Below are 27,149 nucleotides of genomic sequence, written 5' to 3'. Positions count from 1 at the left end.
TTAGTATTGATTTGACTAAGCACAATCAGCTAAATGAAAAGTTCAATTTTTTCAGGGAGCTATTGCCTTCCAAACAAATGAATATAGGGGAAAACAAGAATTCGAATGGGTCAAAAACTCAAAAAATGATTCACAAGAATGCACCCCTGCATGATCCAAAACCCAAGACCAAGTAGTATCCCTAGCTGAAGACAGATGACAATTGTTCAATAACGACAACAAGGAGAAAAGTTCCAACAGCTCTCTATTATAAAGAGATCTTCTGAAATGAAAGTTCAAAGAAACCGGAGGCCTACCTGAGTCAATCACAAAGCAGGAAAAGATACTATTCTGCCCTGAGCTCAAACGAAAGAGATGAGGAAAAGATGTGGCTAAAATGTTACTCCCCAACAACAGATCTTTCCAAAAGCAAATCCGAGAACCCAATTAATAATGACAGCAGAGTTTGCAGTGTACAAGTAACCCATAATGCAACTTAACCTAGAATCAAAGCCCTTTTCACAAAAAGCTTATTAAGTAAAGAACTGCAATAGATTCAATCATATAAAATAAAACACCCAGTACACAAGGCTCACATGCCATATTGGGAAACACATGATGGACGCAACTTTACATCCACATTTTACAGAAGCCAATTACCAAACCCTGTCTCAAACTAAGACAGTGACACTCTCTTGCTGGAAAACGAGGACCCCATTCCAGCAAAATCTCTCAAAAAGGAAAAAATAGCACCCCGCTATAACCTCCCAGCCATAACCTTAAATTTCAGAAATTTCAGTCAAAATTTTGGGACAGTTCAGAAAGAAAACAGTTTTCAATTTCCAGTTTGCAAAATTTCTGGAATTTCTGAAATTTTCAGTCAAAAACACCAGATTACCAAGACCCAAACCTCCCTTCTCATTGACCTTCACATGACCTCCCACCTAACCAAATGATCCCTCCTCTCCCCTACCCCTCAATAAAGAAAATCCCTCATTATCCTCTCAAGCTTTTGAACAACTCTAACATGAATTCTAAACAAAGAAAAAAAAAAATCAATGGAATGGTAAACAAACTTGTTTAAATGAGGGTGATATGGCCCCCTAAAGAGAGTAAGCACCTTTCCACCCATCAAAACACTTAGCCACCTTAGTAATCATAGGATCCAAGAAAGCTAAAGAACAAGACTTCCTTCCCCACAAACGGACTCCTCCGAAATAGGTCAATGGCCAATCTAAGAAACCACACTAGCTAACTCTGTCAATCTTTTCTTCTCTTTACATTTGCTGCTATCAAAGACTTCTTTAGCTACACGATCAAGCAGCCACAAGCTCATCTCGTCTACCAATTGTTGTGATTCTAAGTCCTTCCCATCATTCTTCACCTTCACCAGATGCAGCACAGGGTTGGGGTACCATCCTTAATCTGCTCATTTATCTATTCTCTACATGTTTGATCCTCAAAGATGAGAAAACCCTCTAGACAGTCAAGCAAAGACAGAGACACAAAACCCAGACTTAAAGTAAACTACCATAACAAGCACAATCACTATCGGACTCTCTCATCATCAAACATGCTGCCCCATTTCTTTTCCCTTGATGCAATTCACCTCAGTAGCCTTCTTATCTAAGTCCAACTTTGGCCTATTCTAACTCCTCAATATAAAGACAATGATGACTACAACAACAACAACAAAACAAAGCCTTAGTCCCACTAGGTGGAGTCGGCTATATGAATCATTTTCCTCCAATTTATGCGATCATGGACCATTTCTTTTGATAGTTAAAAACCTACTCATACATCAAAACCATTTTGGCTATCAAAGCAAGAATTCATCTTTTGCAATTTGCCTTGGTATCCAATGAGCATAAACTTTGGAAGTTTTTAGAATCAGATCATCCGGAGACTTTTTCCAACCAAGTATTCCCACCTTTCCATCCCCTATACTTTGCTCCTCAATTATACTTATAATCTCTTACTATCTTGGACACAAAGCAGTTCATCAATTGTCTGACTTTCCTGCACTGATCAAACATTTGCCAATCCTACAGCCTCCAGAGAAAGCCCCTTGCGTTCCTTCTTAGCACAAGAATTGTTCCTTATCCCTCCACTTAGCCCACTAGACAAAACCTTGCAAAAACCACACAAATTATTATCTCTAGCCTGAGAATAGGAGTTCAATGAACCACAAAGTTTGCCTTCTCTCCATCATTAGAACTGAAGAATCCCTCCATTACAAGCCTTTTACCACATGCGCTTCTCCACTGCTTTTAGTTAGGTTTTGTGTTTCCTGGGCCTTTAATCCAGTCACCTGCACACCATTTCTACTAGAGAAAAAAAAAAAATTTGGGCCTTGCAGATGTCCTTGCACATTGGGTCTCCATACCCTCCATACAGACTAATTTCATTCGGCCCTTATGCTGGGTTTTCACTGTAGGCCTGTTCACTTCAGTAACAGAGGCTTATGCGCATCATTCCTTTGCTCTCCAAGGTCCTAATACTGGCCCAGACGCAGCATATCATCAGGTAAAATGGTCCACTCCATCCCATCATCTACCGAAAATTGCTTGCATTCTGTTCAAACTCTAAAAGAATTTTCCAATTTTCATAGGTCTAATCACCAACACAACACCCTCCATATTTTAATGCTTCGGAAACACCTCCCCAGCCTTCCAAAGACTGTGATAGCCCATCATAAACCACTTCACTGTCACCAAGTAAATCCTCACACACCAATCAGGAACGGTTACACTCAAGAATAAAGGCAAAACTCCTTTCCCACTCTTTCCTAACTCAGGTCAATGGATTTCCCTTCAATCAGAACTGTGAACCTATATTTTCTTCCAGCTATACCCTGCAACAGCCACAGCTTCATAGATCACTAATCAAAAATACTACAGAAATAGAAAAAAGAAAATGGAAAAGAGAGGGGTTTTTGGAGCCATGTAATTACTTTTATTCTTATCATGTATAGTCTCCAACTTTTTTACCTTCTTCTCAAACACCTTACCCACCATCCCCACGCCACAAGAGAGTGCATTTTATTTATAAGCAAAGTGTGAAAAGTAAGTCGTCTCATCTATAATATATCACAAAAAGATTTTATTTTATTTTTTTCTTTTAACTATGGCCCTATTTTATGTCAACAACAAAGAAGTTAGGAACAAGTTTGTTATTTGACATTCATATATTCCAAGAATCCATGATTGCATGAGAACTCAACCATTGCTGATATTGGGGTTGTATTCATTATCACTTAAAATTAAAAGAAGGAAAAAGAAATTAAAGAAACAAGTAAGATTGATGATGAATAAGGTAGTTGAACTAGATATGAGAGTATCACTTGCCATTCCGAAAGAAAGGTTGCCCTGTTGGTCTCTTCTCAGCAAGGTATGTTGCAAGCTGAACTTCACCAATTTCCACCGTGCCAGTATTAGCAACCCCATCCAACAATGCAGCTGAATGCAGAGAAAGTGACATACAGATCAAAATGGTAACTCATCTCAAAGAAGCAAGCAATTAACACAAAGAATATCATGCATAGTTTTTTTTCAACTTATTCCTTGCATTTTAATCCATCCTAGTTGTGATAACCATACCCTTTAGGCCAGTATATTTAAACTACTTTGATAAATTAGCATGACTGGCTTTGTTTTTCAATAAATAAGTTAATGCTAGTCATGTTATTCAATAATCTGAGTTTTGTTAACTGATATTGGAAATTCATTTTGACTTATTAGTGGTAGGAGGGGCTTAGATGAAAGCAAATTATGAGGGTCAAGCTAAAACATAAATACCATAAGAGTTGGGGCAAGAGAGAGAGAGAGAGAGAGAGAGGGAAAAAAAAAAAGATGGGGCATGCTGAAACCAGATGTGACACCTGGCAGCACTTCAAACCAGCAGCCGCCAACTGGCAGTTCTGAAAAACCAGCAGCAGACACCAAGTAAACAGCTGTCAGCACTGCAGGACCCCTGGTGCCACCAGCTGCTATGGTCCTGCCATGTGTCCAGCTGCTGTCTTGACTATTCCAGCCTGCAGGACAGCCAGTACATAGAAAAGAATTCCCCAAAACTCTTGCTAAAAACCCTAGTTCTAAAGAGAGAGAGAGAGGGAAAGATAACTCTGCAGAAAATCAGGGAAATTCATGGAAAATCAAGAGAAAATACAGGAACTTCAGAGGGGAACTTAGACTAAGTTGAAGAAGCTGAAAATCAAGGTAGGTGCTCTTAATTTTCATTTATTCACCTAGGGATTTTGGGTATTGAAAGGAAACAAGGATAGAAACTTGTATTAAAGTTCAATCCTTATAAGGAAGATTTAATTTTATTATCTCTAATTACTTGATATGGCTGCATAATACATATATGTTTCTTTGGTTATCTTAGTTGTATGTCTTGTTTAGTTGGGAAATTTTCATGTGATAGATATTCCTCTTATAAAGATGATGGTTTTACTTGCTATGGCAAAGCTTGTGTATCCATTTTTCGAATTGTTATTGCGTGAAATAAATGACACCATGTGTTGTTGTGGCTACGATATTGTGGAATTTGAGCAAATAGGGATTGTGTCTCCTTTGGGTGAAAGGCCCTAAACCTCCGGAAGGTATTTCCATGTTAAGCGGTGGTTGGCCAAGCTGGAATTTGGCACTTGCTAGTATTTCAGAGTTAAGTGGTGGTTGGCCAAGCTGGGATTTGGCACTTGTTAGTATTTCCATGTTAAGCGGTGGTTGGCCAAGCTAGAATTTGGCACTTGTTTGAGATAAAATGTGAACTTAGTTAGGACAGCACTGCCATGTTAAGAAAAAAAAAAAGTGTAAATGCATGTATTTGAATGTTTTGCATTGGTCACTTTAGATGAACAGATTGCTTTGAATAAAGATTGTGTTCATGCACCTTATGATCATATATACATGTAAGAAATCATTGTGCTATCCTTATTTGAATAAGGGGGAGTTAAGAATGTCTACTGAGGTTGTGGTTGCTCAACCTATTCCTTTATAATTCAGGTTCAAACTGAAGGAGAACTCAACTTATTAGGTTCTCCAAGATACTAGCATTTTGACATGTATTACAGGTTGGCAGGAAGGCAATAAGGATACTAAGCGTGTGTTCAGTTTTGGGCAGGAGGGAGTGAGAAAAATGTTGTATGAAAAGTACATCCCAATGTAAACTAAATTAAAAACATTTTTAATTGCAAGCATGTGTGTGAACATTTTTTTTTCAACAAATGTTCACTCTTAATTGGCTTTTAACTTGGTTCCAAATGATGATTTGTAAAACAAATTCTTGCCTAGTTCTAGTGACCCCATTAGATTTTAGATGGAATCACGGCCAATCATGTGCCAAAACAACTAGGGACGTGACACTAATAAAAAATTATTGACAGTCAACACATACTGGACCGAGGAATGCGAACCGCCCCGACTCGAACAGCGATCAACCAAGTAAAGGATGAGATTATAAGTTCAAAATATTCAATGGAGTCATCACTAACCTGTTTTGCCATAGGTGTGGTTAGATCACATAATTTCTACTAGCTTCTTGGCCTCTAAGCTAATCCTAGGTCCACAAACTACGCAATCCTGGTTTATATAACTAGAGTAAGGTTTTGGGAGTACTGATTAGCCAGTGATTATCTAAACTAAATCAAACAAGACTTTTGATTCTTCCACGTTATTTAATTAGAAGCCTTTAAAAATTCCATAGACATTGTGGAGACCATTCTCAGCTCGAGAGTCTTGAAAGGAAGCCATTGCCCTTGCTCTCAAATTCAATCGTTAGATTAATTCCACATTTAACAACTCAAAATAGAAAATGCAATAATCATGGAAAGAGAATGCAAAGATCATGCAAATAGACGAGAAAATGTGAAAATCATACAAATAGCACCATAGTCTGTCTAGTACAATCACTAAGTTATAACTTGAAGTGACCCATTAGAGTAATGTAGCTAGGTGAGGTTTAAATAACCCATCGTTGGTTCTCCATCACCGATGTGTTTCACATGCATGCATAACTAAACACTCATCATGCATAGTCACGTATTCAAATCCACAATGGACACATTCAACTATGCGTAAGCTTGCTCCTTTGTGACCAATTGGTCATCAGTTTGAGTCCAAAGAAACAGTCTCTCTACATAAAAGCAAGGGTAAGGTTACATACACTGTGACAACCCTCCCCCTACCCTTGCAAAGCAGGGAGCCTTGTGGCTTGAGGACGCCCTTTATATTCATATTTTCATGCACATACAGACATGCATCCATGTATATTCACTATTTTCATGCATACACATGCATGAATGCAAATCCACGTGCATACATATTGATACCTCACATACATGCTCACATGTTCATGTATATGTATGCATGTACACATGCACTCATGCACATGAACACACACATGAAAATATACAAATACTTATATGAACACACAGACACAAACTATCATGCACATGAATGCCACTTAACTTAGTTCATGCACACACTAATAAACACACATTCAGGTACCCACATGCATTCCACACAAATAAACCCATGTATAGCCACATAAATGTACTCATGCACCTCTCACAATCACATACATATCTCACTACACTCAAAATTACTCCCACATACAAGTTGCCACATAACTAAGTACTCGCATGCCCACTCAAACTAGTTCCTAAATACAACATGCATTGCATAAAGAGAGAGAGTCAAGGGGGTGCATTAAAGATGGCAAGATAGGCAAGGTTGAGGTGTGCTTCTAAGAAGGAAGAGGGAGAGAGGGGCATATGAAGGGGGGCAGGGGTGGAAGGGCATATAGTCAAGAAGGGAGCTCTCAACGAGGTCACTCTAGAGTCTCCTATTCTATTTTTCTTTTGGATGAGGATTGGGGCTTTTATACAATATTTGGACTGGGAAAAAACCATCAAGTAAGAATTAGACTAAGGGATAATGGGGGAAGGGGATGATCATCATAAATGGCTAGTGGGGCCAAGCTACCCTCTTTTATTAGGAAGGAGGTTTTAGGAAGAAGGGAGGAGAAAGGGGGTATTGATCTCCCATAGCTAAGTTTGGCATTGGCAAGAGCGCTAGAGATGGCTATGTGGAAGCTAGTCCAAAAAACATCGCAAGAATTTTGCCAAATGGGTACATACTACATGTGAGTGGGGGAAGACAAGGAAGAAAATATGGGGGCCAAACAATGTCATTTTTGTCCCCATCATGGCTTTAAATTGCAGTAGCGGATAAGGTAACGTAATGGTAATGGGATTAACGAGAAGCAGGAGTAGCGGATGTTACATAACGGGAAGCGGGTGTAACGGCCGTGAATTTTTTTGAAGCATGCACAACCTTGCACATATTAGCGTACTTGCATGTTTTAAGCTTTTAGCCCTTCTTAGAAGGAGTTTTAGTGCATTTTGGATCTTTAGTTCAAGTAACTAAGTTATTTGGTAAGGGCAACAAGTTTACATTTGTTTTAAACCACCATTGATAGAAAATTACGTGTGTGTGTGTGTTGTGTGTGCATATTTATACTTCTCATTGTTCTTATCTGTAATAAAGTATTATGTGTGCTAGATTAATTAATAAAACAAAATACATTATACACTTCATTAATCTATTAGACACATAAGACATACAAATAATACAAATTTAAAATAGCTAGAAAAGAAAGAAGGCTAAAGTTGAAAACTATAGAACATAAATATCACATTACTAATATTATCAAAATAAAATATTTTCCTAACAAGTTAGTATTTTCAAATTGTTAATTAATGCATTTCTTGCAAGTATTTAAAGAAATAGTAACTTTTGTATCGTTGTTAATCTCATTATAATCTTTTCCCCCTCTCGCCACATGGTATATTGAGAATAATTTATGAAAGAGAGGGAAAAAAGTGCAAAGAAAAAGTAAAAAATAAAATAATTTTTTTGGTGTAACGGTCCTATGGTGGTCGTAACAACCATAGCGGCCTTTACGTAATGGCCGCTACAACCGTGATTTTTCTTCCCACTGATTTCGCGGTGTATAACGGTATTGGTAACCCAAAAAACCGTTACATAACGGCATTACTTAACGGTCACAAACATTATTTAAAACCATGGTCCCCATTATATATATTTTCTCAAATTTCCCATAAGTGGAACGATAAAGTTTTGTGCATGCCATGTACAAGCACGTTGCATCACAAGGCACATATATCCGCATATTTGTCTAGCATTTATTTTGAAGCTCCCAAGCACCAAAATAATGTTGTTTCCTAACCCCCGTGCATGTGTGCACAAGGGTGGCCATACACAGCCACGTGAAGTCACATGGAATCATGTGCAATTTAATTCAACTTTAAAAAAAAAAAAAAAAAAGAACAACCTAAAAAAATTTAGGAGATTTCTCGATTTTCATGCAAAAAACCATCAACCTCCTCGAATGGTTCAGCACCACTCAAGACCAATGCAAACCACCCTAAACTGCCAAAAATTGCTAAAGAAGACTGAAATAGGCAGGAAAATGGCTAAAAATTGAGCAAGGAGAGGGAACAACAAGGGTTCAAGGTGCCTCTATTTTCGGTGTAGTGTCCATAATTGGACTAAACAAAATTCAGTGCTAATAGCATCCCCCCTTCGTTCATTCCTTCGTGAGAAATATGCAACAAAACTTTAAAAATAAATAAATAAATAAAATTATGTATAGAATTAGTAGAGGAAACAAACACAGAAACGAACAAGCCAAAGCTCATATTGCACAAAAGAAAAAAATATCTAGTGACTGAAACAGAATGCCTACCATCTCTGCGGAAAGGAAAAGAGAAAGGTAATAGTGGCTAGATCAAGCTTCCTACCATCTGTGCCCAAAATAGAAAAGGCTAGAACGGACTGCCTACCATGTGTGCACAAGGGTAAAGAAAGAGTTGTTGGATCATACTATCCACCATCTCTGCACAAAAGGAAAAAGAAGACGCCATGGCTAGAACGGACTGCCGAGCTTGTGCATGAGGGAGAAAGAAAAGGTTTAGTGGTTGGATTGAACTACCTAACATGTCTAAACAAAAGGAAAAAAAAGACCCTATAAGTTAGTAACAAGAACATACTACTTACCAACTCTACTTAAAAGAAAAGGTGCAAACGCTTGATCCTACCATCACTACATAAAAGGAAGAAGAAGACACATTAGCTAGAACAAACAGCCTACCATATCTATGTAAAAGAAATAAAAAGGTCAGTGGATGGAATTGTCTACCATCTGTGTACAAGAGGGCTTGAAGCTACAGCATATGCAGCAGGCCAAAGTCGTAATAATGCAAGAAAAATGGACTGAAAGCCACAATGCAGTTTAAATTTGATGGCATAAAGCTGCAACGGTGCTGGTAAGATGGCCCAAAATCACAATGTATGGGCTGCAAAGTTCACGGGAAGCTACAACAAGACAAGAAAGATGACTCAAAGGCAAAAGGTATGAATGCAAAATTGATGGCCAAATGGCCTGAATCCACAATAGTGCAGGTCAAAGTGGCAAAATAAGAAAAAGGCAGCTCGGTGCACAAAGCTCCCATGTATGCAGGGTTCGGGGAAGGCGCAAATCACAATAGGTCTATAATACGCAGCCGTACCTTGCATTTTCGAAAGAGGTTGTTTCCACACCTCGGACTCATCACCTCCAATTACACAAAGAAAACTCTACCATTGCACCAAGGTATGAATGCAAAATTAATGAACAAAGCCACAATATGCAAAAAGATTACTTGAAGCAACAACGTATAAGAATGACCACCTTCAGTGAGATGCAAAAGATGTGTTAGGTGGCTCCTCACTTGGCACAAGTCAAACTTCCCTTTAAAAGATGAATCGTGAAAAGCAACATCTTTTTTCTAAATGACTTTGATATTTTTTGTGCCTTCATTTTCTTTTTTTCTTCTTTTTTTTTTTTCTGCAAAAAAGGTTTGTAAAGGCAGACATGCCCCCAAGTTCATGTACAATTATGACAATTTTTTTTCAAGAAATATCATATCATAGCATACTGATAAGGACTCTATTTATAAAGACAGCACACTACAGTCTGCTATGGCAAACCATGGTCCTAAATTTCCACGAAATTGTTAAAATTTCCTTTGAAATCTTCACTTTCCATCATCCTTGAAATCAAAGTGACAATCGATTTCCATCTTAGAAAATTTCCAGAGAAATTTCAATGAATCGCCTTCTTTGAAATCTCAAAAAATGTTAGTGACACTTGTTGAAAATGAAATTTCCTTGGAATTCAAATGTTATAGTTAGACCAAAGTGAAATTTCCCACGTAATTTATCTTATTTCTTTTTATGGAAACAAAATGTTGTTACAAGGGCTTTTGAAATATGGAAAAATAAACTTAGATATTAGCAACAACATTTTATTTAACCATTCATGTCTAAATTATCATTATTTGCATAACAAATAATATTTAAATTTCATTTATATTAACCGAATATGTGTAATATATATTATACTTCGAATATGTTTGATACATATATTATATTACAACTATTGCACCTTATACAAAATATAGGTGCATTTAATAATAATATATTAGTCCTAAGACAAACTTTATAATGTCTATTAACCATTTCTGAAATTTCATAAAATGCTTAACCATTAATTCCCATCATTTTTCAAGTTGAAATTGAAATTGACACTGAAATTCAAATTACCATCGAAATTTGGATACTTTTGGAGCTTCAAAATTTTAGTTGAAATTAAAGATCTTGTGGCAAACTTACAAATCTCAAACCAAAGCCTCACTCCTAGGTTCTAGCCTCCACGTCTAAATATTTTCCATGATGGCATTTGGGCGAGAAGTGGAGGGTAGAATGATCACGACAATTGGGGTAAGATGATGGCAAGGTTGATATGATGGTGGTTCGTGGCAAGGCAAGAGAATCATGCAAACAGTCAAGTTATTGGGCATATCAAGGATGTTAATCCCAATAGGGGCCCCAAGGAATGCCACACAGCATGCAATTAGGTCACAAATCCATGGGAGTGATGTGGAGAGAATGAAGTATCATTGAAAGTTGTGAATGTACAGCTTGAGACTAGGACTTTGCATTGTGAATAGTCAACCTTTAGTCAAAATGGACTCTAAAAGCGCATAACATGGGCCAAGCTCTAGGGTTGTGAAAGAATGAGATATATTTGGCTCAAAGGAAAACATGTAAGGGGTTAATGAGATCAAGGATCACTACATTGGTCATCCTTTTAAAGTCGTGAGTGATGCCCTACCACTCCAGTGGATTGGAGCTTCGATCAAAGTTTTTTTCTTGCTCCAATTTTTTCCTCGGCTGCCCTTCGAGGATTTAACCTATTGAGCTTCATTAATGTAAATCTATTCAACCCACAAACTTTTCATGTGCCATGACTTTGGAGGTGGACTTTTAGACATGGAAAAAACGTAGGCTTCAAGTTAGGATAAAACGGAGAGAAGGAAAACTAGGCTCAAAATCCCAAGGAACACCGCTTTTGCCCCTCACATAGTTATGTCTTATGAATGATTGAGTGTGATGAGATTTGGACCGGACTTCTTTTAAAACAAGCTGCCTGCATGTCCTTTATAGGATCGGGTCACTCATAGTTTAGGCTTGGCATCTTGTTGAACAATTGTTTTTGAATTGCCTTTCTCAAAATTTAATGTTCATTTCATGGCTTTTTCTCATCATAGGCACTTTTTTTTTTTTTTTTTGGTGTCTTGCCTGTACACATTTCTTTGTCACAATTGGCTTTTTTCTCTTTTTTCTTCATTTCTCTTTTTTAATAGATTTTTTTTTCTAAATAACAATGCTAGGGGCTCCTTACCCAAGTAACATGCAGATTTAGGGTTGTTAGACAAAAATAAGTTTTAGGAGAGGCTGAAAAGGCTAACAAGAGATGACTCCCATGTATTGGATATATTCCATGAAAACTAGTCGCCCAATTGATGGCCACCTTGGTCAAAACCTAGAGATATGGTACAATCAAATCCTATTCTTTGCGGTTGCTTTAGTTATGAATATTCCGTTGTTCAATATCCATCAGCATGCTTATCCCTACATGGGGGTGATCTTTGCATAAGGTTCGAAAAGAAATGTACATTTAGGCTCAAACTGGGACACCAAGCAATATTTGTAAATTATGTGAATAATAGAACGGAGGTCGTTCCTCATACCAAAGGTCTCCTATTTTGCAAAATCATTATCTCAATGGTGCCATGGATATCATTAGTAAAGGGAATGAAATGAGGGATAATGAGGTGAGATGTTAGATGGGATATATAAAGATGGAATGGCAATGATGGGGTAAAAAATGTGACCTTCATGCATGATATTTACCATTTCTAGAAGCCTCGAATTGAGATGTTAGACATGGGGTGCACTAATTGGGTAGGAATGAGACATTCATCGGAACGGGACATTTGGTGGTGAAAATGCTGTATAAATGTGCCAATAAGAGCTTCAGCACAGCCATAATGTGAAATACTGACAATTGGACTGAAGGATTGTAGGCTTAGAATCAAGTACAAAATTTTATGTACTTACAAAAAGAGAGCATGCATAGGATCTTGCACCAAATCTAGTAAAGGGTGCTTTACGATAATCTTACAACGAGGAGGAACCTTGAAAAGGTTGCTTTTTGAGGAGAAACTCTGAAAAAATTATTGTTTGAAATAATGGTGCACTTTGTCATGAAATCCTTCTGCAAATGGATAGAAACTTTTGAACAATTGAAAGAATATCTTGCGTCAGTTAACTATTCAAGGGGAGCCCCCAGATTTTGATGAACTAGGGTTGCATTTTAAGAGATTGGAATGCCATCAGTTATCCAATCTCAATTATTTCAAAGATGGGATGATGAATGGACCAAAATTGGTTGGGGAACACAAGGAATCCCCTAACTTGACGAACTTGAGAAGAGGAGGCCCCTAGGAAGGAAGTAGATCTATAGTGGATGCTAGGAACTTTCTATAGTGATGCTAATGAAATGATGGAAGGATACTTGAGTTTAATCACGCACATAAAAATGATTTGTACAATGTTACATTGCCCAAGGAAAGTCTATGAGAATGAAATCAACTCATTGATGCAATTAGTGGTCATGCAAAAGAATGAGAGGAGAATGTGGATAATTATTGAAAAGATGTTATATTACTACTTTACCTAAAAGTACAAGCCATTAGGTTATGGGCCAACAATGCATATCAAGCTTCAACACGCCCCCACACATGCAGCCTGACAACACGTGGAGAGATATACACACGATAAGTAACACCCATGAAAGGGAATATAAAAAAAAATTTAAACACCACAATAGACACAGGTAACAAGACTAGAACCCAAGAATCCTAGTAACCAGCTTTGATACCATATAAGATCACCACTTCACCAAAAGGCTTAGGTTGTTAGGTTATGGACCAACCATGTATATCAAGCTTTAAAAAAATAAGTTCTGCAGAGAGAGTAAAGCAACAAAGTTCATGAAGAAAGCCCCCAATGGATCCTAAAATTCACTATTTTCTTACATAAACATGCATGCATGCAAACCCGCATACATGTACACATGCGTACAGACTTATATGCTCACATACATGCTCACACGTTCATATACCCCTATGCACGCATGTACACACAAACTCATGCACATGAACACGTACACATCATGCACATGCATGAACACACACACATACAAATTATCATACCCATAAATGCCACTTAATTTAGCTCATGCACATACTAATACACAGATGCATTTCACACATATAAGCCCATGTATGCACTCATGCAGCACTCACACATACACATATTTCACTACAAACAAATTACTCACAAATGCAAAACCAGTTCCCAAACACAACGCACAAAGCAGAGAGAGAGACACGCACACAGAGCAGAGAGATAAAGAGAGAGAGAGAGAGAGAGAGAGAGAGAGAGTCACACACATGTTCATAGTATGCATCCATGCACACACACAGTCATGCACATGAACACACACATGCACATATACATATCATGCACATGCATGAACACACACATACCAATTTTCATAAACATGAATGCAACTTAGCTCATGCACATACTAATTCACAGATGCATTTCACTTGAATAAACCCACGTACGCACTCATGCAGCACTCACACACACATACATATGTCACTACACTAAGAATTACTCCCACATGCAAGTTGCCATATAACTAAGACACATACTCCAATTCCTGGACACAACACAGAGCACAGACAGAAGAGGAGAGAGAGAAGAGGAGAGACCTATAAGAGAGGGATTTTATAGTGGAGATGGCTAGGTAAACAAGGCTAAGGTGGGCTTCTGGGAAGGAAGAAGGGGAGAGGGATAGATGATAAAGAGGGGCAGATGGCTGAGTATGGAGCTATTAAGTAAGGGATAACTCTAAGGTCTCTTCTCCACCTTTGGTCAAGGACTCAGACTTTTATATTCATGGTGGGCAGGAACAATAGAGGAAGAGTTTGGAGGTTAATGAGGGAAGGGGGTGCCATCCAGCTATGGCCCGTGATGCTAGGGTGCTATGTTCCACTAGAATGAGATTTCAAGAGAGGAGAGGAGAGGAGAGGAGAAAGGGAGTATTGGCCTCCCACAGGTGGGTCTGGTCTAGCAGGACAGCTGCATGAGAGCAACTCACTAAAAAGCAAGTAGAATCTCACCAAAGGAGACAGACTGCATGCATGGGAGAAGATAAAGAAAGAAGGGGGCCAAACGATGTTGTTTTGGCACCCCTATATATATATATATATATATATATTAAATTTCACATAAGCACAACGGCATTGTTTGATTATGCGTGCATGCGCCTGTGCATAGGCACCATGCCTATATTTGCTTTTTATTTTAGAACTCCTGCACACCAAAACAATGCCATTTACTGAACCCAATGTGCATGTGTGCACGTGCATACATGTGCACAGGCACGTGCACTCACATGCCAATTATTTATTTATTTTAAAAAGTTTTAATTTTTAATTTTTAAATTAAAGACAATTACAAATGGGGCTAAAGAAAATATACAAAAAAATTCAGAAAAAATCCTATAAGAGGCCAAAAAGAAATTAACAAGAAAAACCTTAAAATAATTGGGAGATTTCTCGATTTTCATCCAAAAATCCCTAGGCTTCCTGGAATATTTGAAACCTTTCTGAACCACTCTAAACCACCAAAAATGGTAAAAAGAAAAAAAAGGTGAAACGGCCACAAAAATGGCAAAAAATTATGCAGGGGGAGGGACTTGGGGTTTCAAGTTGCCCCAGCCTACAACGCATTGTCTATGGTTAGCCCAAACAAGGGGCTAAATTAAGTTTTATTTGCACAAAATAACAATTTTTAAAATACCTTTTCAATATCATGTAATTTCTAAAATATATTTGTTAGGAATGTTGACTCGATTCAAAATAATGATTCCTACTTTTACATGCCGGAATCATAATCCATTCTTTAATTCTTTCTCTAAACAACAATTATAACACTAAATAATAGATTCTAAAAAAGCCCAACTTGACCATCTCTCAATTATAATAATAGTAATAATTTTAAGAATAATAATTGTAATTATCAAAATAATAAAGATAATAATTATAAGAATAATATTTATTAATATGAAAATAATAAAAATAACAATAATAATATATTATTGTAATATAATAATAACATCAATAATAAAATCAACTACAATAGTAATAATTACAATAATAATATTATTAGTAATATTAATTAAGCCTTGCATTAAATTTGTGGTGGGGATGGGTTCTCAGATTCAAATTTGGAATGATATGTGGTTGGGGAATGATATTCTAGCCACATCTTTTCCACTTCTCTTTCGTTTGAGCACAGGGCAAGATAGAATGATTTCTTTCCTTGTGGCTGATTAAGGCAGCCCTTTGGTTTCTTGGAATTTTCATTTCAGAAGACCTCTTAACAATTGAGAATTGTTGGAACTTTCATCTTTGTTATGTTTTTGAGCAACTGTCATCTTTCTTCAGCTAGGGATACTTGGTCTTGGGCTTTGGATCATTCAGGGGTATATTCTTTTAAATCTTTTTTCTGAGTTTTTGACCTGTTCTATTTCTTGTTTTCCCCTATATTCATATATTTGGAAGGAAAAAGCTCCCCAAAAAATTAAGGCTTCATATGGCTGATTGTGCTTAATAAAATCAACACTAATAACCTGCTGCTGGTCAGGAGACCTTTGAAGGCCTTATCTCTAGTATGTGCGTTAAGCTATACAAATCCTGAAACTGCACCTCATTTATTTACGCTCTGACTATGCTTGGAGAATTTTGAATAATTTATTTGGTGTTATGGGAAAATATAGGGTCCGCCCGGCATCAGCAGAGGAATTGTTGTCTATTTCTTTTGAGGGGTTTGGTAGAAGGAAGGAGAGGATGACACTATGGAAATGAGGTATTTTTGCAGTGTTGTGGGGATTATGATTGGAGCATAATGCAGGTATTAAATTTGCCGCTGGTTTGGGAGAAGATTCATTACCTAGCTTCTTTATGGTGTGTTGGGTTCTGATGCAATAAAGGAGTTGATTTTTTGGATATTCGGTGAGATTGGAGGAATCTTGTTGTATGAATTTTGTGTTTTTTTTCCAGTTTTGCTTTATTAGTTTTTTTTTTTTTTCTGGATTTTTCAAGAATTTTGGTGGGAGAAGTCTTTTTCTCCTTTTCGTAAATTCTCCTCTTATCAATGAAATCCCTTCTTTTATCTAATAATAATAAGAAGATGAACAACAACAATAATTACAATAATTAAAATAAAATAAATAATAATTACAATTATTTAAAAAATAAAAAAATAAAAACATCAACAATAACAATGGAGGTGATAGTAGTGGTGGCGGTCGTGATGGTAATAATAATAATAACAGTAACGACAATAACAACAACAATAAAGCAAGTTGGATAACATGGAGCAATGTTTTGAGTATGTTGTGTAATCAAAAAAAGCTTTTAAAATCAAAAAGAAAAGCTATAGGACAACTACAAGACTATGCTATACGAATCCAAAGGTTGGGCAATTAAAAAACAACATATCCAAACATTGAAAGAGCAAAAATGAGAAAACTAAGATAGAGGAGTGGAATAATTCTAAAAGATAAAATTAAGAAATGAACACATCTAGGGCAAGTTGTGCACAATCACATGTACGAAATAAGGTGCAGGGAGGGCACTAAGGTGGTTTAGGCACTCGCAACATAAACCAAATGACATCCAATGAGGGATAATTTAACTGCACTTGCTATTAGAGGCAGTTGAAGGAGGGATAAACCTGCAATAACGTGGAGCAAGATAGAAAAGATTTGACAGCACTCCAACTTTCCGAAGATATTGTCAAGGAATTCCATTCATACAGCCACATTCACCTACTGGGACTGTAGGCTTGGTTGTTGTCTATTGAATCATCAACCCTCAAAGTAACTCAGCAGTACCAACTAATAATAGATTTCACTGTTTTCATAATTTCCACTTTCCATAATAAAAATAACTTCTATAGGGAAGGAGAAAGAGATTTGCAAACAAGGGTGCAATGGTGCATGTATAATGATGTCATTAATCTAAAATATACTTTATACTCATCTTCCTCATAGACAATTTTTTAGTTGTAAAACAAGCAAGCAAAACAAAAATAATAAAATAGGTATAACTGGCAATATGGGGCAAAAAAAAAAAAAAAAAAGAGCATGGTGCATGTATAATGATGTCATGAATCTAAAATATACTTTATACTCATCTTCATCATGGACATTTTTTTAGTTGTAAAACAAGCAAGCAAAACTAAAATTATAAAATAGGTATAACTGGCAACATGGGGCAAAAATAAAAAATAAAAAGAACAAAAACTATATTTCAGAATTTGACCAACAAACTAAAGCACTTACAGATCCTTTTCCAGTTGTCGGCAAATTGTGCACAGCTGCTGCTCCCAAGTGAATGCAACTGAAATTTGTAAAGATATTATTTAGAGATGCAACATATTAATTTATAAAAATGTAGAAGAAATATATTTTTCAATAGTAGTATTTAATAAGAGTAACAATAACAAGGAATACAATGATGACAATATTAGATAGTTGTCGGAGTGGCGGCACATTTTTGTGTTCTGCTTTATGTACTAAAATCATCTGTCATCAGCTAATGAAATATAAAAACTTGGCATGTCTGTTAGAACAGTTTCCCCCTGCTGGTCGACCCTCTTCTCTCATCTTCTTCTCTCTATTTTCTTCTGCTTTCTAACCTAACTGTAATTCCCAAATTATCTTGATCATCAAGTTAGATCTTTCAGGTTAATACTTGGTATCAGAGCAATAAACCTTTTTAATCCTGCTTGATCTTACTTATGTTTAGATGTACCATGCTTCTCTTACCCTCTACCCCTTGTCAACTATTAGATCAGTAGCATTTGTCCAGTTTGAGAGTCATTTGAGGACCCATTTTTCATTCTCAGCTCGGTGTGCATCTCTTGTAGGGTGCTCTCTGTTCATGCCATGCATTTGATGTGAAGTAGAGTTGAGTTCTGCTCTTGAAAAACAGCTCAGTTGTCAGTTTTGATCAGGTTTTTGTCTGATTACATTGTGGCTAGTTTTTTTAGGCCTAAAGTTTCCGTGTTTCAATTTATCTAAGTTTGTAGTTGTGGCCGCTCCTTGTAGTCTCCTAGTGTTCCATCTCTACCCTGAACCACTGCATGTTCTTAAGAGAGAGTACTGCAGAAGCTGTTGGTAGTCCGGCCAGGTTTTTCTTTTTTTCTTTTTTTTTCTAACCATAAAAGAAGTTGTAACCAGAAAGGAGAAGATCATAACCTACCATAGGACTATAAATTCCCAAGAAAATTACAGATTAGCTCATTCTCCCAGACGCTTCTTCATCCCCTTTTTTTTTACCCCATCCAAACGAACTTCTTTGCCTCCAGGATCAGATAGCCACAGGCCCATCTTATCCAGCAATTTTGGTCATTCTAAGCCCTTTACATTTCTCTCCTCAACAGTAGTCAAAATCACATCCTTGCACTGCCTCTCTTTACCCTTTCCATCATCCTTGAAGATAGAAATAATCCCCAAACATTCCAAAGTTGATGGACGCACATACTATGAATCCCCAAGTAAATCTGACAAATCAGAATAATAGATGCTTTGTCCCCAAAACTGATCCAGAAGCAATACACAATCACCATCAGAATGACTAGCATCATCCCTGTCACTCTCCAACACATACCCGATTTTTCTTCTCCTTCCCTTTGCTAACCCTCTCATGTGTTTCCCCCTTCAGACGCCTCAAAAGATTCCACAATTCATAATCTTCTTTCATAATTTCTTCTTAAATTTTTTTTCATTATCCCATCTGAATCATTTCCCATGAATTCAGACTCTTTTCCAATATCCACACCAGCCTCCCCAGCAAGTTAACCAACATAAACATTTTATGCTAGCATTTTCATACGTCCTGCCCTGCCCTTACCAGTAACCTCAACCCCTACCTCATCACCTTTACCATGAAAATCCTCCAAACACCCTTCATGATCCTTAGTTGATCCCACCCACCCCTACACCCAAACAACATTTGCAGAAGGAAGCTTACTGATCTCATCACAACAGCAGCCCTCTCCCACTTAAGAGACAGGCATCAGCCATCCTCCCACACTCGCCTGAACCATTGCTATTCTTTGCTTACTTCTGCCCCACAGCACGCACCTCATTGTTAACCCTAACCTGCAAAGAAGATAAACTAGGCTGCTTCTTATCCAGCAGGGAAAGAGGCCTCATGGGGCTGGAATAATTCATCACCGAACCCTGCAGCACACCCCTCTTCTCCTTATTAAGCCTATTCTTGGGCCAAATATTCCACTTAAGTGAATTAGAATATTAAGGACTCATACACCCATTTGATTCTAAATCATACTGGGCTCGATGACTAGGTCCTTCAAAGCCACACAATGGACTTTGGATCTAACATCTTCCAAATTGACTCTTTCCATCAGACATCTTTCGAGGTCCACAGGAATTTGGACCCCTCTCTTTCATTCACAGCCCAATGGGTTGGACTTTGTCCTGCTCACAACTTAATACATTTGGAAGTTGGGCTTGGTCAGTCAGCCAGCTCGCCTCTCTCCAGGCTAAGCCCTTCACTTCCTAAAATATCTGGCCCAAGGCCAAAATATTCGTTGAGCACTCCAGCCACCTCACTCAATCTTCAATGCACTTCCATCTGCCAGCAAAACCCTAGTCACCTCTCCCGTTGGTGCCATCATCCACATACAAAGATGCTGCCCTGCTGGCAATGGACAACCAGGCCGTTGCTGCAACTGCTGCCACTGCATCTACTGTTGTGTGGCCTTGCGCCTGCCTCGCACCACCACATTTCTCACAGATCATCTTCTTCTTGGCTCCATGAATGAATGCCTGTTATCGAAATAATCAAAGCATATCATTCATTTACAAACTCTCGCTAACCATCTGCTTTTGATCCACAAGGAACGAACACTGAAAGACGTATTCCTTTCCATCCCAGACCCACCCAATATCTCTCACTGCCACTTCTAGCACTTTGAAATCCCCCTTCACAACCTACCAAAAACGGCGCCAATCCATCCAAGAACCACTGCACCACCACGAAAGAAAGCTGGACTCATGATTATGAGTTGGGTTACATTCGGGAACAGGCAAAACTCACTTTCCCACTATCCAGTCGAATATAAAAGGCCTTCCCTTCAACCTGAACAGATTAAAAGCAATCTCCTCCTTTCATGGCCTACAGCATCCATAATGCTGATCAGCATTTTTTAAGAGAAGAGGGAGAAGAGAGCTAAATTTTCCTGCTCCAGGCCTTTGGTGGTTTTGCAAGTAATCTGGCCAGGTTTCTCTCCATTTGTTCCTCATTTAACTGAATTGTTACGAGTTGGCTTTTCTCCTTGCTCCACGTGGAGATTGTTTGGTTTCTCTAATCACTAGATTCACATTTCCTATGTCAGGAAATTTGAAAAGGATCACCTTGATGGACTTCTCTAGATGCAGGAAGCCAAGTCTTTGGCTCATCATTGACTGTAATATATAAAGTAGCAGAGGACAAACAAGCCCTTATCCACCTCCAACCTGTTCTCTCCAAAACCTCATCGAGAGAACCCAAATTCACTCAATCATAAGCTTTCTTAAAATCCACTTTGAACACTAGCCCCCTTCTGCTTCTTCTCCAGCAATCCTTCACAACCTATTCCCCACTAGAAAAAAAATACAAAATCTACCTCCCCCTATTAGAAGTGCTATCATTGATTGAAATAGGATGACTCAAAACATCATTGCAAACAAAACCTTAGTAACAATCTGTATACACCAGTGGCCAACTACACGGCCTAGATCTTTTTCCCTGGCAGAGTAATCTGCTTTTTGTAAATTAGAATAATAAAGGAAGAATTCATACTCTTCCCAATCACCTCATTAAAAAAAATCTGGAAAAACCATTCACCAAATCTCCAATCTAGGGGTGAGCAAAATTCGGTGAAAACCGAATTAACCGAATTAACCGGCCGAAATTGGTCGGTTCGGTTCGGGTAAAAATCCCGGTTCGGTCGGTTCGGTTATAATTCCACAAAATTTCGGTTAATCGGTTTCGGTTCGGTTAAGGGTAAAAAAATTTCGGTTAACCGAATTAACCGAATTACTAATTAATTAGATTTTAAATATAATTTATGAATATAAATTTTGCTTATGCAAGTGCATGAAGGAGTTTAATTAACATATTTCGATTCTTTGTTTTACGGTAAAATATTATTTTCATTAATAAAATTAATAAATAAGGTATTTAATTAAGTTAGATTTGGTTTTAAAAAAAATTTATAATTGTATTATATTTCTAACAATTAATTTTAAATGATTTCGGTTAAAATCGGTTAACCGAATTACCCGAATGGGCAATTCGGTCGGGGTCGGTTCGGTTTCCATCGTCAATTCGGTCGGTTCGGTTAATGGTTTTATTTAACCGAATTTTTCGGTTAATTCGGTTAATTACCCGAATTTAACCGAACCGACCGTTTGCTCACCCCTACTCCAATCTGTTAGTTTACCACTTTACCTAAAAGCTTAAGCTATTAGGTTGCCGGCTAACAATGTATATCAAGCTTTAATAAACTCCTTAAGAGATAAAGCCTTGGAACTTCCTTTTCATCCCAGACTTGGCAAACCAAATATCCTCCTCCCAAGACGTCTCTTCAGTTCCACCACACAACTTTATCCTCTAGGAAGAGGTTCCAATCCAAGCCATCTATCATTAGCTTAAAGTCACAATCCTTTAAATAAAATTCTTACAAACATCAAATATGATACCAATAATAATACCATGACCTCTAACAATCTCCCGATTATTTTTCTCCAACTCTATAAAGAAATTTTTCCCTCAACCAACCACTCGTTAGCCAATGAGGGAATCTAGGACTAATCTCCTGCCCTTACCCACTTTAATCTGGTTTTGTGCCTCCAGATAATATTCTCCTTCCATACTCCAACACTTCCTCAAGCTCATTTTTAAAAGATGCTCACCTAATAATGTAATCTAGATACACAACTTGCCCTTCATCCAACACAATGTTTTAAGAGGTTAAGGCATCAGGCGAGGCATTTTACCCTCCGCAAGGCAAGGCGTAACCCTCAAGGCATTGAGGCCTAAGCCCTTTTGGACTGTATTTTTTAAATAATCAATAAATAAAATAAATTTATACGTAGTATAAAAATGAGAAAAAATTTAAATAATGGATAAAAAAATAAAAACATAATTCTTAAGTATCATTACTATCATATAGGCATATTTTAGCTAACAAACTAAAATAATGCATGTTTAAAGATAAGTATGAGCCATAACATCACAAAATGGACACCATTTTCATGCTTTAAAGTATAAACTCTTAAATAAACATAACAAAAAGAAGAGAAAAAGAAAAATTAAAGCATCACAATGTCTCACCATCCAAGATTCTAAATTAACAAAGTTCAAAGGGAACTATCAAGGTCTTCATCAAAGTCCTCATCTTCATCAAATTCATCTACAATAGGAGTTCTTCCACTCATAAATTCACCCTTTCCCACTTCAACATCATCATCTTCCTCAATAGTGACCAATTTCGGCCTCTTGCCTTTGTCTTGAGTGCCTAAATATTCAATAAAGCTATAGGTTAGGACATAGGAGAAATGGAGAATTATAGAATGATAATTTCGTAGTCTTCCTTTTGCTAGGAATTATGGAATGCAAGCTACCACAAGCTTTTGTTTCTTGAGCATTATCTCCTTCAAAAGCTACCACCGAAAAAACTCTAATAGCATCAACTTCAAAGAGATTTTCGTCATCAAACCAAGAAGCATCTTTTGCAAGGACAGGTTCTTCCTTCTTGGTGATCCACTCATCATCTGAATCTACTTCCTCCACCAATATTGGATCATAATTTTGTCTTCTTCTTACAGCTCTCTCCATCAATTTGGTGTTGTACTTCACATAAACTTGAGCATTCAATCTCTTGTGCTCTAATCTATTCCTTTTTTTTTTTCGTATGAATCTACAATTGAGTTTAAGCCATTTAAATTTTTAGATGTTATAAGATGATTGCATATTTGAGCAAAATGAGAATAACATGGCATTTGTAAGAGTTAAGATCCTGCTTAAGTGTGCTCCAATTCCTCTCACATCCACTAGCACTGCAAGTTAGGCTAAGAAAACAAGTAGCAAACTTTGTCATTTCTGGGGTTTTTGTCCCAAAACACTTCCACCCAACATTATATCCATGCATTTCTCCACTTTTTCACAATCAAAGAAGTTCTTCTTATAATGCAATTCAGGATTAGGATAATATCCCGCAACATGTAAAGGGTGATGAAGTTGTGGAGTCCATCTATGAGTTGATGGATTCGGCAAAGGAAAAAATTGCCGCAAATTTTTCTAGAAATGCCTAGAAGTATGGACCCATTTGGAGGAAAATAGAGGATAGATGGGCTCCGCAACTTCATCACCCTTTACATGATGCAAGATATTATCTAAATCGCCAATTGCGTTATAAGGAGAACTTCTCTGATTGTGAGGAAGTGTAGAAAGGATTATTTGACTTCATGAATAGAATCTTGGAAAAAAATGTTAAAACCATTCGGGCCCGGAGCCTAACCCTCTCTATCCCAAAAAACACCCTCCAAACTTCCTCCTCATCAAAAGTCTCTCTAACCAACACATCTGATCAATAGTTATAGGGTTCCAATCCAAGCCCTCTATCATCAGTATACAGTGATCCTCCTCCAAATACAAATTTTGGAAAAATTTTGTAATAATAGAAGCAATCTAGCAATGGTTATTAGAGACTGTTCCCCCCCCCCCCCCCCCCCCCCCCCCAAAAAAAAACGTCTAACTCCCTAATCAAATTCTTATTCCTTTTCCTAGTAGCTGGTCTATGAAAGAAAGATGAGTTGAAATCACCATCCTTAACACATTCAAATTTAGTCTTTTGTCCACTACTCCTCATTTCCTGGAAAATCACCTCTTCTAGCTCATTTTTCAAATAAACTCTTTTAATCTCCTCACTTTCCATAAGATTAAAGTCCTGCTCCTTCCTATTAGGGAACTTAACTCACTCAAGATGTTAGATTTTCTAATTCTGACTTCGCCAAACACCACCTTACAAACTTTCACCTTCACTTTCAAGTGTTTCAACAAGGGTTCCGTAGGTACTCGATGGTGCAAGATGGTCACCTTTGAACTTGGGGCCCAATACTTGAAGGACGAAGTTGTTCTGGTGCTCTCCATGGGGTTCCTAGGATGCTCAATGAAGCAAAATGATCTTCCTTGAATATTAAGGGTTTTCAAAGGTAAAATAAAGGAGGGCAATGAAGCTCTGAAGTTCATCAAAGAGTTTCCAGTGTAACGCGACGAAAAGGGCTCACGAAGATTGAACAATTGGTTTTAGGTTTGTGACTTAGGTTATTATGAGGTTGATCAAGTTAGTAATGATCGTGAGTGGGAGGATTCTGAAAGGAGGGGTTTAGGAGAGAGGGAGGTAGCAAGGTCGCCATGCTCGCATACTCGCAGTTTCCCCAACTCCACACTCTTGAACCCCTGAACCGCTGAACCCTCTCTCACCAAATCTCTTCCTCACAAATATTTTGTCAAGGAAGCTCCAACTAACTCTGTAATAAATTTCTCAAAATCCAATTAAAAATGAAATCCTTCTTTCTCCTCCAAATATCCTCAACCACTACATGGGCGACCAAAATGCATCCACTATGTCCCCACAAACGCGCTTTGAAAACTAGAAAGGTATTATCAAGCACCACAATCAGCCTATAAGGTAATAATCCTATGCACACTAGAAACTAGACTAAGAGGTCTAAAATCTACAATTTTGATTGATCCTCTTCTTTGGCACCAAAGTAATGAATGTGGAGCATAGTTGTCAAATCAATATTAGAATCGTGAATTGAAATTCCAATTTTCAAAATCAAGAATTGAGAATCAAATCGAATCGCAAGAATCAGCACAAATGTCCAAGATCAACTCTAAATGACATGTATATATCAAAGTACAGGCAAACAAAATAGTATAATATATTAAAAATTTGACAGCAAAAAAATTGTATTTTATGTGTATGCTTTCCCTAAACAAATGAAAAGTGAAGGAATGAGCGAAGAAATATTAATAAAGAGATGAACTTTGATGCTATTTAAGGAAAAGAAAGAAGAAAAATAATAAAAAATTGAACATTTGGCGTTTATCAATAGTTAAAAAAATAAAATTTTATGCACATACTTTATCAAGTAAAAAAGAAAAAATAATCAACAATTAAGGAAATGATAATAACAAACTTTAAATCTTAACAACACAAAGAAAGTGGGTACCACCTATTGGCCTAACAAGGCTTAATCTTGTTTTGATAATAACAAATTAAGGTTACTAAGTATGCTTTCGAATTAAGTGTCAGGAATCAAGTATCTTACCAAGTGAAGTGATTCTACCTAAAGAGATTTATTGAAGCTTAGACTTAAAGCTACAAGTCATGAGGAAAATGAAGCATATTGAAGAAATGATCAAAGCTTGGACAAATTATTGAAGCTATGACATGAAGACTTAGGAATTGATTTGTTTTATTTTTTTAGAGTCTCGTGTAAGTACTTCTATTTTCAATATTGCATTTGAAGCTCTTAGGATTTATTCTGGACTTAGAGACCTGATATAGAACATGGTAACATTTTTTGTAAGGTCTAAAATACGTTTTCAAAGTTAACAAAAACAAGTTTTGAAATCAAAATGTGAAAAACACTAAGTTGTTTAGTGGTCAGGCGACTAATGGTTATCTATCAGACTACTGATATGCTACTGCCAGTGTCAATAAAAGAACAAAATAGGACTAGGCGATTGTACCCTCGGGATCAGGCGACTGACCTACTACTGCCTATTCTGGTGCACTATTTTGAACAAGGTCAGGCGACTGACCTCATGGATCAGGCGACTGAAGTATATGTTTTAAACTTCTAACAGCGTGGATGTTCTTTCCAAATTCGAACGTTTGAGTTTCCAAACTTGGGAAAAATGGTAAGAAAGTTTTCTACTCTATATAAAGCTTCTGTTTTCGCAAATTAGGGTAACCAAAACTCACACATACAATTCAAATTCATGTTATACACTTGTTATACTCTCTGAAAATTTGTTGTGAGCCTTTGCTGAAATCCCTAGCTAATATTTTGATTTGTTCTTCTTAAATCTTCATTCTACAATCAGAATACTTTAAATTTATTGTGAGCTTCAACTTGATATTGATTATCTGAAGTATATTGTGCTTTATCTTGTACAAATTCTGCTCTAAATGAGAGTGATTATCTTGTACAAATTCTGTATTGCTGTTGTTGCAAACTTTGACGATTCAGGGTTGTTGAATCGTTGCCTAGCGAGAGGGTGTTCTCGTTAGAGAGGGGTCTCCACCTACCAACGCAGAGAGGGGTACTTCACCTATTTAACGAAGTGGTAAAGGAAATGCTCACGGCTAGTTGCTTGAAGCAAGTACGTAGGCGATAAGCCGAACCTTGTAAAAATCTGGTGTTCGCTCTTCTTCCCTATCTCTTTAATTTTCGCACATTATAATCTGCGTGTATGATTTTAAATTCATTGGGAAATTTGCTGAATACTGGGATCCGGTTGTGATTGA

At 37.3% G+C, this 27,149-nt stretch overlaps 1 protein-coding gene across 1 annotated transcript in view; it reads right to left on the bottom strand.

The window, feature by feature from the left end:
• The window catches only part of LOC131146631 (uncharacterized), a 149,837-nt gene that overhangs the window by 91,833 nt on the left and 30,855 nt on the right, over positions 1 to 27,149 (bottom strand). The window contains exons 7-8 of the mRNA XM_058096341.1: positions 17,875 to 17,932; positions 3,327 to 3,437 (exon numbers count right to left, since the gene is read on the bottom strand). Of these exons, the coding sequence (XP_057952324.1) occupies positions 3,327 to 3,437; positions 17,875 to 17,932 (169 nt within the window). The remainder of the gene's footprint in view (positions 1 to 3,326; positions 3,438 to 17,874; positions 17,933 to 27,149) is intronic.

This window comes from Malania oleifera, chromosome 13 (assembly GCF_029873635.1).
Source record: "Malania oleifera isolate guangnan ecotype guangnan chromosome 13, ASM2987363v1, whole genome shotgun sequence".
Lineage (NCBI taxonomy): Eukaryota > Viridiplantae > Streptophyta > Magnoliopsida > Santalales > Ximeniaceae > Malania > Malania oleifera.
This window is presented reverse-complemented; position numbering and strand designations above follow the sequence as displayed.